This window comes from Haliotis cracherodii, unplaced genomic scaffold (assembly GCF_022045235.1).
Source record: "Haliotis cracherodii isolate W230 unplaced genomic scaffold, xgHalCrac1.p SCAF_11, whole genome shotgun sequence".
Taxonomy (NCBI): Eukaryota; Metazoa; Mollusca; class Gastropoda; order Lepetellida; family Haliotidae; genus Haliotis; species Haliotis cracherodii.
Window position 1 is genome coordinate 37,068,538 of NW_027266266.1, and position 15,790 is coordinate 37,084,327.

A 15,790-nucleotide genomic window follows, 5' to 3' on the forward strand; every position below is an offset into this window, starting at 1 on the left:
ATTGCTGGAATATTGCTAAAATCGGCGTAAAACCATACTCACCCACTCACAATTATAGACACTTCTTTTACATATACGAATATCTGCTTAAGACAAATGATGACGAACCTCCTAAGTGTATCCCTTGTGATAAAAGGTTCACCGTCAAGCATATATTGCTTGACTGTGTGGACTTTGCAATCGCAAGGGATTCACATTATCAAAGTGTAAATCTAAAAGAGCTCTTTTCCCGTGTCAGCGGGCATCTCATTATAAATTACTTGAAGGAAATTGATCTGTACAATAATTTTAAACATGTATGTGAATAATTAAATGCCTGTTTTTAAATTTTGAGTGATGCGAGTATTAGCTGAAATTATTGAAGGCTCTGTCCAGGGGGTTAAAGTACTGTAAAATTATTGTCCCCCTGTGTGACACGTAATCCTATCATGATAGATGTAACTATCATCAACCAGTGTTTTTAAGCCAACTCATTGCTGAGTATTTTTTAAATATTGTCTAGTATTGTGCACAACCACCAGTGGCTAAAGTGATGACGTAAATCCTGCTGGGGTATCATGCAGGAAGCAGAGGTACTGTAAGTTCCCATGATCCCCACCGAGGTGGCCTAGCTTTGGTTACTGGTGGCCTATAGCCCGTGTTTTAAAACTCTATACAGTGATATCGTTATGCTCAAATATGTTTCATAAATTGTTTTTAAGTAGTACTTTGCAAAAATGTCGCAACTGTAAATAAATTAACGTGGTCTCTTCGCTGTATGGCTGAAATAATGTTAGACCATCTTCCGGAGGCATCGGAGTTAACTGACTATTTCGAGTAATGTCCCTTCTGTGCCCCTCCTATTGACCAATCAGACTCCACCTCTCATATCATTTGCATTTGCGGCGCCCAGTCAAGTCTGGAATTTTAGAGTCAGTTAACTCCCTTGCCTCGGGAAGATGTTGTTTGACGAACAAGTTTAACTACTAGTATTTGGTTCATAAAATAAGGGCGAGTAAGATGTTTATCTTTAATTACTGGTAAATGTATGTTTCGACAATGTTACTTAATTTATCTTCATTGATATAACTGTGTAATCAACTCTGGAGTGAGAGAGAGTGCTGTTTTACGCCGCATTCGGCAATAACCAAGTAATATGACGGTGTGACTGCCGTAATAGGCTTCGCCCACTGTAGCCATGTGGGCAATTGAACACGGGCTTTTATGGAATCTGGAATTTCCGGCTCATGGTACAAAACCCCATGTAACCCTCGTGGTCCTGCTACAACTTATAGTGTATCCCACCTTGTAGGGTAATGAATTTGTCAGGGTGGGAATCTCTTACCTCCGCCTCGAGCAAGTAAGGCTGCATGTGGATTTTTGAGAGGCAAAATAAATCCCTCATACCCCGCTTCAAAGCAAAAAGCCGCACGCCTTTTCCAAGTTAATGGAAGTCACGTGATATAGTGCAAGCTAACCTCAGCTCAGTGGAACAGCTGTTTTCTATCAATATTGAATAACATATTGAAACGTTTCATCAAGATTAAGCTTCCGGCTCGAGGTATAAACCCCCATGTGTCCTTTTTGATCGTGTTACAACATACCATCTGTTGAAAAAACCCAGGCCAAAGCTGAGAACTATGGGCTACAGTTCTGCCTCATATGGTAGGAATTGTTAATTTAAAAAAAAACCCTCACAGGTAGAGTTTTGGTAATTTTATTGTACCTAAAAAAGTCGATATATTTAATTTAATATCATTGATATATATGAAATTTTGGAACTCGATAGTCACATGTTGTTGTACAAATGCATTGAAAACTGTCCATTGTCATGTCACATAAGGCCACAAGGTTCCGCGTGTGATACTCCCACGGCAAGTCGTATAAGGTCGTATTGAGGTGGTGTTCTAGATATAGAGTGACATCCATTGATCGATTTGTTCATACTTAAATCTCCGCCCATCGCTTGTCATACACGCTACCGTCCTGGTATATGAGAGAACGCCACTGTGGGGAGCTTTATTGTGTCGGCGATTCCTCAAGTATGGCTACCTTCAAGTCGCTTCCAGTAAGCCCCAGACCACAATTAATTTCCTTCTTGAGTATCTACAGTGACATGACAGCCCACCATAATTAATATTGGTAGTCGGCTGTTCTCCTGTTACATGCTGACCGACCTGCCACTTGTTGCAGAAACCCAAAATATTGACCAGGTTCCACTATCTAGATTCGCAGTAACGACTGTCAAAAACGCTCACCGGAAGTTTCGAGCCGAAACATACACAACGGCATTGATCATGGGTTCAAATCATGGGAAGCTGGAGTCAATACCATACAAAGATTGTGGATAGTTAACATGGTCTTCAGAATCTCCTGATCACAAAGGAGGGGATTAACGGGATCGGGTGGTTAGGTTCGCTGACTTGCTTGATGCATATCATCGTATCCCAAATGCGTGGATCGATGCTCATGATATCAATCACTGGATTGTTTGGTCCAGACACAATTATATATTTACAGATCGCCGTCATATAGCTGTAATATTGCTGAGTGCGTCATTAAGCAACAAACAAACAAACAAACAAGAGTATTTGAGGGTAACTATGCAGGAACACGTTTGTAAGTTGTCCATGTTTTGGCAAAGACTCCCATCCATCTGGTAAAGTTTTTTTGGGACGCCAGTGTACAATATGCTTGTGTGATGATGAAGATTTACAGATTTAATATGTGTTGTCTTTCTCAAATAGACAATATTAAAAATGCTATCATTCCTTGTTTATATCATCTAGTACTTGCTATGTAGTTTGGTTCCTAGAAATGTCAGCGGATTAACAGTTGTTGATTCGGGAACTTGTTTCATCACCTACTTCTACACCAATGATCCTTTCTCCGCGACAAGTTTCAACACTACACAAACCGTGACTGCTGATGACACAGGTTATCCCTCCACTGTTTATGATAGCGTAATACAGCTGTTGGTGCTAATCAAACACAAAGGGAAAGTCTGAAACCCAATTACTTTGTTACATCATTTGTACTTTTAGGTCGATTATGCTTTTGTATTGGTAGGTGCATTCAAAGAAAAGACCTGTCCTATGACTGATGAAGCTATACTTCCAAAATGAAAAATTCTGACAATCATAAACATGAAACTGTTAAACAATAAAGAATAACCACAGGATTATCAACTCGTGGTTTGTTTTCTGTGCTGTTAAGAACTCATTTTACTCCGCCCTATTAGACACATATTTTCAACACATTGCTTTCTCTTTCATCATATAGACCGACCCGTGAAGACCCGGATAAGAATAGGTCTTCAGCAACCCATGCTTCTCGTAAGAGGCAACTAACGGGATCGTGTGGTCAGGCTCGCTGACTTGGTTGATGCACGTCATCGATCCCAAATGCGTGGATCGATGCTCATGATATTATTCACTTGATTGTCTGGTCCAGACACGATTATTTACAGACCGCCGTCATATAGCTGGAATATTGCTGAGTGCGGCGTTAAACAACAAACAACCAACCAACCAACCAACCAACTATGTTAACTTGTGACAGACTTAGCCATAATATGGATTTGAAGAACGACGCACTAGGTGAGCGAATGACCTTGTGATTCACGGAGGTGAAATCCAATTAAGCCAATTATTAATAGCAAATGATTAAGGTTAAAATGTATATTTGTTCGCTAACGCTCTGTAAATAACGAACAACAGGCAAAGGTTACTAACCCTCTCGGGAGAGTTGGGCAAGTGGATGGTTCGCTCGTCACGCAGAAAATCGGGATTTGATTTCTAACATGGGTACAAAGTACGAAGCCTATTTCTGCTGTAACACGCAGGACTGTTGATAAAGGCGCCTCACGTACTCACTATTAACTCACATACTTGTAGACATTTCACAAAGATTTCCCCATGATATGATATACTCAATCCTCAATTAACAGCAGCAATCTGACAAGGCTGGTTTGAATATACAATTGTCCTTTCCTTTAGATGCATATCGTCACACATACCAGGACACAAAATATGGCACTGACTCTTAATTAGGTTCTACGTATTTCTTATTACATTATAACACCAGTGCCGCAAGTCCGGATCAAATATGATGTCGTGCTTTGAATAATCATTTTTTATTCTACCAACGCGCGACAATGCGACAAATGGCCAAAATGTTTTGGTTAATTTTTTCACTTTTTGCTTGCTTTTGTAAGTGCGACAATGCGATAACGCGACAATGTCACTTTTAGGATTCCATAGAAATGTGAGTGCACGCACGAAATCTCTGGCTTTTGACAGTAGTCCCATCAATTATAAAGTAAACTTTGGATCATTTGTTTTAGGGACTGAAAGGTATCTTTTTACAAATCACAGACGTTTTATCATATTCTCTAAATCACTGTTTTGACAGGATGCGAATAAGATAATCTCTCTAACCCACGTGAATAACAAACGATGAAATCTATCAAATCAATGAGGATTACTGAATAGCGTCCCTTCAACGAATCGACTGCACCCGGTGTTATCGATTGGTAAATTAACGAATAGAAGGAAATTGCTGCTGCAACATTTAAAACTATTCTACCACTCAATCAAATAGTGTAGTTGTCCACCTTATGAAACGTACTGGTTGAGGGGCGGTCGGGTAGCCTAGTGTGTACAGCGTTCGCTCGTCACTCCGAAGAACCGGGTTCGATTCCGGACATGGGTACAATGTGTGAAACCCATTTCTGGTGTCCCCCGTCGTGATAATGCTGGAATATTGCTAAAAGCGGCGTAAAACCACACTCACTCACTCACTGTATTGGTTGAACACGGGTGAGTGAGTGAGTGAGTGACGCCGCTTTGAACAGTACTTCAGTTATTTCAGAGTGTGTCAGCGTGTTGCTGGCGGAAGGCCCCAAAGTGATGCAGGGCTCAGACTTCACTATTTTGGTGAAACTCACGAGCACTGGTTTAGTGTTGAAAATTTATACCTAGAATCATTATCAGAGCGGATCGTGATTCGAACCCATGATCTTAAATTTCTGACACGCCTGAGAGACGCAACTCTGCAAAGTTGTACAGACGACAACTGGGGCACCTATGTCATCTATTAAAATATGAACAGTTTCCTCATTTTATAACCGCTACATTGGCGCCTAAATGTAGCACATTCTTATCAAATTTAAGCAAAATAAGTCTCAGTACCTTACTATGCGTCCCGGGACGTGCCTTCCATTGGCTGGAGAGTATTTAGCAGAGAGGGGGGTAATCCCATAGATGACATCCATACCTGTTCGGCTTGCTGATGGGGTTAAAAACGATAACCTCATGTCGCCCGACCTCCGTTTGAGGAGGTCTGTGGTTCGAATCCCATCATGGTAATCGGAAATTTTATGGCCGCACACATCAGAATAACTGCTATAATTGTGTGTTTGAACTTTAGAAGCTGCATCAGTGTATGAAATTCTGCTTTATCGTATCGTTATTTTATTATTCACATACAATTAACGATACAATTTCCTCCAATTTAGGCCGCCTCCGTGGTCTTGTGGTAGAGCGTCCGCCCGGAGAGCGGACGGTCCGTGGTTCGATCACCGGCCGCGTCATACAAAAAAAACGTTAAAAGACGGTACTTGTTGTTACCCTGTCTGGCGCTCGGCATTAAGGGGCTAAAACAAGGACTTGTCGGCTCGGAGTCAGTATACTGTGTCTGAGTGGGGTATTCATGTTAAACTGCGGCATGGTATCTCAGTGGGCTAGCACTATAAATCGGCATCAGTCCGGACTAGTACAAGCAGCCACACAGACACACACACACACACACACACACGTGCATGCACGTCGCTATATAAGTGCAATAATCTTGGACGCGACGTTAAACTCAATTTCACCTCACCTCCTCCAATTCATCTAACGAAGGGACAAGTGTTAGTGAGTGAGTTGGGTTTAACGCTGCTTTGAACAGTAGTTCACGCTGAATGGGATGAATGCAACAGAAAATGCCCCAGTGAAACAGGTTGGGAATGGAGCAGATTGGTAATCTTAGGTATTAACCATTTGATATTCGGAGTGTGGGATTTTCTCGAAAAATATATATTGTTGCAGAAAATGCTTGAAGAAAATAACTGTACTGCTGAGTGTTGAAAAACATGTAATTGTCAGCCACAAAATATTTAGTTTTAATTTAAAAAATATCTGGTTTTGCAGATGCAGCCGATTATGTTTCTAGGTTTGTCAGCACCCTACCCGTGCTCGTGGGTTTCACCGAAGTGGTAAACGTCTGAGACCTGCATCACTTCAGGCTTTCCTCCCACATTAAGCTGACACGCCGTGATATAACTGGAATACTGTTAAAAGCGGCGTTAAACCCAACTCACTCACTCAAATGGTCAGTCCCTTAATCAGAGCGAACATTAGTCAACTTTGCTGCTACGGGGCACACATCTGCACACCGGATTGGGTCGGTTCAGACCACAGAGGAACAGGAAGTAACAATAAGCATTGCGGACAGGTTACGATTCTGGGCCGCGTTCCACAAAGCGATTGTATCTTCGACAGTCGTAAGTCTTTGTTAAATTATGGGAGTTAGGATTACCTTAGCGAGACCATCGTTTTTGTGGAACGAATGATTCTCAGTCTGCCCAACGTGCCTTAAAGTGTCGCTACACTAAAGCATATGTTGGTTGTGTGTTCATCCCACGTAAGCCATAGGGATTCCAGTATCGACGATACAATCAATCACAACAGATATCACTGGCACTTTTACCCATACCGGAGATTAAGTGTTGTTTAGTGAAGAATTGCATGAAACGACAACACAATATACAGATGACCTGAGTACAGACGTGTACACACAGACTTGAAGTGCAGCGCTATATGTACACGGACTCCAATCGGTACGGGAACGTAAGTTGTACATACAATTTCCTTCAATACCGAGGCAGTAGCCTGTATGTGATATATGAATATATGCTGTGGCTTGTATGCTAGGTGTGATTATATGTTGTAACTTATATACGTGGTATGAATATACATGTATGTTGCAGATTGTATACGAGGTATGATTATATGTTGTAGCTTGTATATGAGGTATGATTATATGATTTAGTTTGTATACGAGATGTGATTATATGTTGTAGCTTGTATACAAGGTATGTTTGTGTGATGTAGCTTTAATACTAGGTGTGATTATATGTTGTAGCTTGTATACAAGGTATGATTGTGTGATGTAGCTTGTATACGAGGTGTGATTATATGTTGTAGCTTGTATACAAGGTATGAATATATGCTGCAGGTTGTATACGAGGTTTGATTATGTGATGTAGCTTGTATACGAGGTATGATTATGTGATGTAGCTTGTATACGAGGGTGATTATGTTATGTAGCTTGTATACGAGGGTGATTATGCGATGCAGCTTGTATACGAGGCATGAATATTGGGCAGGTTGTATACGAGGTATGATTATGTGATGTAGCTTGTATACGAGGGTGATTATGCGATGTAGCTTTTATACGAGGGTGATTATGTGATGTATCTTGTATACGAGGGTGATTATGCGATGTAGCTTGTATACGAGGCATGAATATTGGGCAGGTTGTATACGAGGTATGATTATGTGATGTAGCTTGTATACGAGGGTGATTATGTGATGTAACTTGTATACGAGGGTGATTATGTGATGCAGCTTGTATACGAGGGTGATTATGTGATGTTGCTTGCATACGAGGCTGATTATGTGATGTAGCTTGTATACGAGGGTGATTATGTGATGTAGCTTGTATACGAGGGTGATTATGTGATGTAGCTCGTATACGAGGTATGAATATATGCTGTTACTTGTATGATAGGTGAGATTAGATGTTGTAACGTACATGTGAGGTATGCTTATATGTTGTAGCTTGTATACGATGTATAATTTTATGTTTGGGCTTGAATAAATGCTTTACGATTTTATCTGTGGGGGATTTACACACCGTGTCTTGTTTTTGCCGTGTGATGTGATGGCTGCCCATGACCAAAATGGAACTTCATTCAGTTTGTTTGTTTGTTTTCTATTAAACGCCGCACTCAGCAATACTTCAGCTATATGACCGCGGTCTGTAAATAATCGAGTCTGGACCAGACAATCCAGTGATTGACGTCATGAGCATCGATCCACTCAATTGGGATACGATGCGTGCTTCAACCAAGTCAGCGAGCCTGACCACCCGATCCATTAGTCGCATCTTACGACAAGCATAGTCGCCTTTTACAACGAGAGTGGGTTGCTGAAGACCTAATCTACCCCGGACCTTCACTGTCACTTCATAAAGTGCACTGAGACACAAGACTGGTGGGAAAGAATGACACAGGTCATACTGATGCACAGTACATGCATAATTCATGGCGAATGCAAGAGTAATCGAATCACTATTTGCTTTGTTAATTTACAGAAAGTGTGTCAACATGAAGGTTTTCTGCATCTACCTAGTTGCGGCCATCGTGGCGGCCAGAGCGGACCCGCCAGGAGGTTGGTATTGTACACGTCGACTTCTATGAGCATAAACAATTTTAATTAAAAGAGAGGTGAAATAGTGTTTAACGTCGCGTTCAAGAGTATTGGACATACAGCAAGGTGCATGCCCTGTTTGTATAATCCGGACTTGTGCGGTTTTATAGTGCTAGCCCACTGAGATACCATGCCGCAGTTTAACACGGATACCCCACTCAGACACATTACACTGACTCCGAGCCGACCAGTCCTTTATTTATGTGTAGCCAGGGTAACAACAAATACCATATTGTTACGTCTTTTGGTATGACGTGTTAAGGAGATCGAACGACCGATATCCGGGTAGATTCCATTTAAAGTCACTTCGAACAATGCTTAAGTAACATCATCGCGTGTTAGAAGCGTTAGAAACTAACAGTTTCAGCCCATTTGTCCTTATAATGATAACTTGATAGCAAACCCCTTAAAAATGGCAAATTTCTACTTGTCCTTATGGTACCTTAACTATGGGGAAGTTGGGCAAGGACTATAGGACTAGTGCCACTTTCTAACGCTGGTCTTAGATTAAGGAGAGCCCACAGTTACACAGGTGGAAGACGGTTACATCTCTGTTGACAATTTTACATCGTGTTATAAATACTGGGACAGTGGGCAATATGATAGGCCAGCCCAGAAGACTCCGGTTAAACCCGTGATGAGCACGGGTGATGAGCTCTCGTTGACCAAGATTCATAATCATGATGAATCTGTGCTTCAAATGGGCAGTTGTGGCTGGGTGGTGGCGTCTGTAATAAATCTTAATTGTGTTTTATATCGATGTCATTGTTGGTTTGCATAGGATGAAATAGCCCTACAGCCAACACTTCGTTGATTTCAAATAAACTGCTGGGCAAAAGTAAGGACACACTTGTGTCTGATGGTGGCTAAAAAAGAAACAAACAAGAACAGTTTATTCTATGGTGATGTATTTCATGCCGGGATCATAGTTTTGATAGTGTTTGTAATTTGTGGTCAAATGTAATTTTCAAGTGTATACTATCTTTTGCCCGGCAGTTTAGATCAAAGCACACACAGATATGTGGACCACAGCCAAACGTGTAACATAATTATTCTTGGTCTTGATTTTCTAATTCAAATACAGAATCGCTTGTTAAAATCTGATAATCCTGTTTGAGAATTCCTAAACGAGCTCGAACATGTGAGTGAGTGAGTGAGTGAGTATGTTTTACACCGCTTTTAGCAATATTCCAGCATTATCACGGCGGGGGACACAAAAAACATGATGTCGGGAATCGAACCCGGGTCTTCGGCGTGACGAGCGAACGCTTTAACCACTAGGCTACCCGACCGTCCCCGCTCGAAAATGTACTGTTCTACTTTTTATAGTGAGTGTCCAGGATATATTATCATCATATTCGTTTTCTGTGATTTGTTTTCTTTTCAGTCAGTGCTTCAATATATATAACTGTCTTCTCTGAGATGAAGAGTCAAACAATAGTTTGGAACCAACAACTATTTTTCAGAATATAAATGTCCTGAAAATGATTGTTGTGTAAAACCTTTTTACAAAATATTTCTTCCAGCATTTTCGAAGCAAGATCTTTTAAAATTGTCGGACCCTGATAGCTAAGAAACTTCAAGTTGTGTAGTATATCTTTGAATATGAACACAATGCATTGTATTCACAACCAGGTGACGATGGGAGGGTGTTCCTCCACACGGAGCCCTACGAGGTGAACGAGGAGCCTAATGCAGTAGCGAGGGTACGTATTGACCGTGAGGGTCCGACTGACAGACGGACCACAGTCAACTACACTCTACTGCCGGACACCGCCACAGCCGGTCACGACTTCAACGGGAGACCAGGCTCCATTACCTTCGAGGTGGACGAAACTACACACTACATCAGCATCCCCATTATTGATGACGATGTGAGTGTATTATTATCGTCCCTTGTTTCATTTGTTTTGTTGTTTTATGCAGCTTTCGACAACATGCCGGCTGCATCACTGCGGAAGGTGAACTATCGAGACCAGACCAGCTAAATAATGATATTATAATTAACTTCACACGCTATCGTGGTACTATGACATGCAATCTTCCCAGCCAAAGACTGTTGTCGAGGGGGATTGGCTAAAAGTCGGGCCCGGGCCATGACAAACCAAAGTTATTATTGGCTAAAATTTAGTTGCTCCATTATCAACGACCATACCTACACATTATGATGCAACATACAGGCTGAGAATTGATGCACAATCACAAACCTAGCATAGCTCGTAAGTTATTGCGAGTTAATATCTTTAAAATTAGGAAGTCGAGTTGTTTGTGAGCGTGGGTGAGCGAGGTTATGAGAAAAAGAATAATCGTGAAACGAAACAGGTTTTGAAACGTATGAAATACTATCGTGATACAACTTTCCGTCTGTCTAGCATAGCGTTTATATCTATTGATGACGACTATATGTAAGTAACTGCCACTTAATAATGTCACTGTCACTGCGGCATGGTACGCATGCACGTCGCTATATAAGTGCAATAACCTTGGACGCGACGTAAAACCCCATTTCACCTCACCTCAACGTATTTAAAGCAGACACGCTTGAAAAAGTGACCCCCCCCCCCCCCCTCAGCACACACACACACACACACACACACACACACACACACACACACACACACACACACACACACATACACACTCTCAACATATTGTCATAAGTGATCGGTCCGACTTGGCCCGGGCAGTCAATATCAACTTAAACGTTGCAGATGTATCTTCAAATGTGTTTACATTTATAGAATAGCGTCATGTCTACCTGTATGCCACTTTATAATTTCACAGTACGTCGTATTTAAAGAAAACTGGTCCGTTAAAGTGAAGCCCTTTCCTTCTACATTCTCAACATCTCTCCATCAGGAATATGATTCAAGTGGTTTAAACACCTTTGTGTCTGCTGACCGAAGTGTGTATATCAGTCTGGGAGTAAATAATAACTTAAATCACAGATTCCAACAAAACTGCCAGACAAAAGAAAATATACACTCAAAATTGGATTTGACTAACACAACTATGATACTGATATCAAATACATCAACATCGCATGACCATCTTGTTTGTTTCATCTTTAGTCGCCATCAAACATGGGTGTATATTTTCCTTTGCCCAACATTGTAGATACAAACACATAATTTCGGGGACGGTGTGGAAGCTCAGTTGTTAAGGCGTTCGCTCAGATGCTGAGTTGTTTGACAGGCCGAAGCTCTGTTGAAAGCCCCCGAGACTAGACCATTAATTGACTTGAATCCCTGGTTCGTAACCTTACATAGTGACTGAGGCAGTATGGTTTTACACATCTTCCCGAGGCAAGGGAGTTAACTGACTATAAAAGTCCAGTTTCCACCCTTGCCGAACTAGGCTGGTATTATGGAGTTACATCTTGGCTGGACTAACGAGTCTATGCATAGTCCAATCAAAATCGCGCACCGAAATCGAAATCCGGTTCGTAAAGTCATGCAGATTTCGGTCGACTGCAGGATTTGCATAGCATGTGCACCGCTAACTCGTTGTCAACAGATATTTTCTAAATCTTTTCATGTTTTTAAATCAAGGTGCTCAGATTATTTGATGCACTTCGCGATGTAAGACTCGTTTTATCACAATATAGATCTTGATTATCGATCAGATCGTCTTGACTGGGCGCCACCGTTTTGTTTGAAGCAAATGCAAGTGATACGAGAGGTTGAATCTGATTGGTTAATAGGAGAGGCATGGAAAGGACACAACTCGTAATAGCCACCGGTTCAGCCTAGTTCGGCAAGGGTGGGAACTGGACTTTTAAAGTCAGTTAACTCTCGTCTCGGGAAGATGGGTTTTACATCGCCTTTAGCAATATTCCAGCAATATCACGGCGGGGGATACCAGAAATGGGCTTCACACATTGTATCCATGTCGGGAATCGAACCCGGGTCTTCGGCGTGCCGAGCTAGCGCTTTAACCACTGGGCTACCCGACCGCCCCGTAACCTTAGATGGGCTGTTTTTTTCCATGCCAAGTATATATGTGCTTATGTGTTTTTTCGAAGTGATAAACCTGCGTCAGACGGGGTATTCATCCGACATATAACCTACCTGTTCACGTCTTTTTCAAACCTAACTTATCGCTCACTCATTTCAGGAGATGGAGAGTAACGAGATGTTTGAGGTATGTCTTGACGGCGCCGACAACGCTCTTCTCGGAGCAACGACGTGTGTGGCGATGTACATCATTGACGACGAACTGAAAGCGTATTTGGAAGCAGCGAGACATTGAATAAGCTGACATCTCTACATGACGAAAAGCATCACGCGAACAGACACTGAATGTAATAGTAATTAAACATGTACCCTCAATACATCCTAACGTATGAATAGAGTATGGCACATTAAAAGAGGTTCACTGTTTAACAGGGATTTATTATATGTAACAGGTTGTATATATACACATGAAGGAGTCTCAAAGAAACACTTTAACCGAGGTTCAAGCTGGAATCCTAACAGCTTCTACGTAGCCTCGCAACATTTCCGACGAAGCACGAAAACAGTTTCAGCCTATTTCTTTGTTTGTTGTTTAACGCCACACTCAGCAATATTTCAGCTATATGACGGCGGTTCGTAAATAATCGAGTCAACAATCCCAGGATTGAAATCATGGGTTTCTACGCGAATGGGATACGATGACATGCATCAACCAAGTCAACCATCTCGTTAGTCGTGTCTTACGACAAACATGGGTTGCTAAAGAGCAATTCTAACCCGGATCCCCGTCTTGAACATAGTTTCAACTAGTGACATACAACAGAGCACGTTAACAGTCCCAACGTTGTCCTTTAAGAGACTATCAATGTAGATGGTACTTATACAGTTTCAACGTAGCATTTGAACAGTTTTACAGTAGCAATTTAACAGTTTCGTCGAAGTATATCAACATAGCCGCCACAGTATGTCCACATAGATTCATTTCTTTTTAAATAGATATGAAAAAGAAGACATCTCAATATCTAGGAAACAGATGGGTTTATGTGATGATGAACTCTTTAGATGTGAAACTGGCCAACTACTGTGTCCAGACGTCTAGATGAATGGATGAAGGTATAACAGCGTCCACGGAATCCACTATTTAGGGGCCAATGGACCGTGACCAAAGAACCCAGTCACCTGGACACCGAGTACTGCAGGGTCACTTAATTGTGACCGACTGTTTTTGACTGTTCACCAATGCCTTGAGTAACTTGCAAATATAGAAACAATCCTTTCGTTTTGAGACAGTCATCTGTATGTCAGATATCAGCATTGTACATGCTGAGAAGGTAAGACTGGGGTGGGAAGAATCAACACATCCCGGTTAGATGCTGCACAATGATCTCCACATTACGGGTAGATGCTACACAATGATCCACACATTCAGAGTAGATGCTGCACAACGATCCCCATATTCCGGGTAGATGCTACACAATGATCCCCACATTCCGGGTAGATGCTACACATTGATCTCCACATTCCAGGTAGATGCTACACAATGATCCCCACATTCCGGGTAGATGCTACACATTCCAGGTAGGTGCTATACAAAGATCTCCACATTCCGGGTAGATGCTACACATTACGGGTAGATGCTATACAATGATCCCCACATTCCGGGTAGATGCTATACAATGATCTCCACATTCCGGGTAGATGCTACACAGTGATCCCCACATTCCGGGTAGATGCTACACATTCCGGGTATATGCTATACAATGATCCCCACATTTCGGGTAGATGCTATACATTGATCTCCACATTCCAGGTAGATGCTACACAATGATCCCCACATTCCGGGTAGATGCTACACATTCCGGGTAGATGCAATGCAATGATCTCCACATTCCGGGTAGATTCTACACAACGATCCACACATTCTGAGTAGATGCTGCAGAATGATCCCCATATCCCGGGTAGATGCTACACAATGATCCCCACATTCCGGGTAGATGCTACACATTCTGGGTAGATGCTATGCAATGATCTCCACATTCCGGGTAGATACAACACAATGATCCCCACATTCCGGGTAGATGCTACACAATGATCCACACATTCTGAGTAGATACTGCACAACGATCCACAGATTCCGGGTAGATGCTGCACAACGATCCCCACATTCCGGGTAAATGCTGCACGGGTAGATGCTGTACAAGGATCCCTAGATTCCGGGTAGATGCTACACAATGATCCCCACATTCAGAGTAGATGCTACACAATGATCCCCGAATTCAGGGTAGATGCTACACAACGATCACCACATTCCGGGTAGATGCTACGGAAAATGATCCACACATTCCGGGTAGATGCTACATAATGATCCCCAGATTCCGGGTAGATGCTACATAATGATCCCCATATTCCGGGTAGATGCTACACAAAATGATTCCCACATTCCGGGTAGATGCTATACAATGATCCAGGTCATGCACTGGAACCACCCGAGCCTAGTGGTTAAAGCGTTGACTCGTCACGCAGCAAGTTCGGGGTCCATCCCATATTGGCATCTTCCCGAGGCAAGGGAGTTAACTGACTTTAAACGTCCTGTTACTAATTTTACTGTCAGTTAAATCCCTTGCCCCGGGAAGATGCACAATTTAACATGTTTAGGGTTTGCTATATGATATCATTATAAGGACTATAAACTCCCTTTCCTCGGAAAGACGCACATTGGTAAATTGTGTGAAGCCAATTTTTGGTGTACATCGCTGTGATATTGTTGGAATACTGCTAATATTACTCACATTTTCTGCAGATGAATTACCTGGTTCTAAAAATGCAATGGGACTCATGAATAATTCCTTCATAATTCTTTTTCATTTACAAGTGTAAAATGAATTTGAAAAAACAAACCAAAAGCATTAAAACACTTTAATCAAGATTTAAAGAAAATATATGTCATTGAAAAACAAATATATTTTTGAAACAATCAATAAAAACATTTAATACAAATGGACAAAAGTTGTGTCCCTTGAATTCCATGTCAGATTTGTTTGGTTTCAAAAGACATAAACGTGTGTATTTGTCACTTGCAAGAGATTAATGAACTGAACAAAAAACGTTTGGAATCATGAATGTTTTTATATACTCCACACATTTACAGGAACTCAGTCTTCAGTGCCAAAAATATATTCCCAAGAATATTCATGTACCCGAGTGTTTTTTCGTTCAATATATGAAATATTGCTTGAATATTGCTTGAATACCACTTACTTAGTTTTAGATTTTCTGGATGCCAAGCTGATATTTTTAACTTTTTCCCAGACATTTATT

At 41.5% G+C, this 15,790-nt stretch overlaps 1 protein-coding gene across 1 annotated transcript; it reads left to right on the plus strand.

The window, feature by feature from the left end:
* The first annotated feature begins 8,413 nt into the window (after positions 1-8,413).
* Positions 8,414-12,802, plus strand: LOC139455732 (sodium/calcium exchanger Calx-like). Its single transcript, XM_071237281.1, has 3 exons — positions 8,414-8,477; positions 10,152-10,390; positions 12,633-12,802. The coding sequence occupies exons 1-3, from the start codon at positions 8,414-8,416 to the stop codon at positions 12,765-12,767; spliced, it is 438 nt and encodes a 145-aa protein (XP_071093382.1). The 3' UTR covers positions 12,768-12,802.
* The last annotated feature ends 2,988 nt before the right edge of the window (positions 12,803-15,790 follow it).

What these genes read in the sequence shown, in the direction of transcription:
- LOC139455732 (XM_071237281.1), top strand. Translation starts at nt 8,414, where the DNA reads ATGAAGGTTTTCTGCATCTACCTAGTTGCGGCCATCGTGGCGGCCAGA. An exon ending in CAGAGCGGACCCGCCAGGAG is followed by an intron (nt 8,478 to 10,151) that starts GTTGGTATTGTA and finishes ATTCACAACCAG; the next exon opens with GTGACGATGGGAGGGTGTTC. An exon ending in TCCCCATTATTGATGACGAT is followed by an intron (nt 10,391 to 12,632) that starts GTGAGTGTATTA and finishes CACTCATTTCAG; the next exon opens with GAGATGGAGAGTAACGAGAT.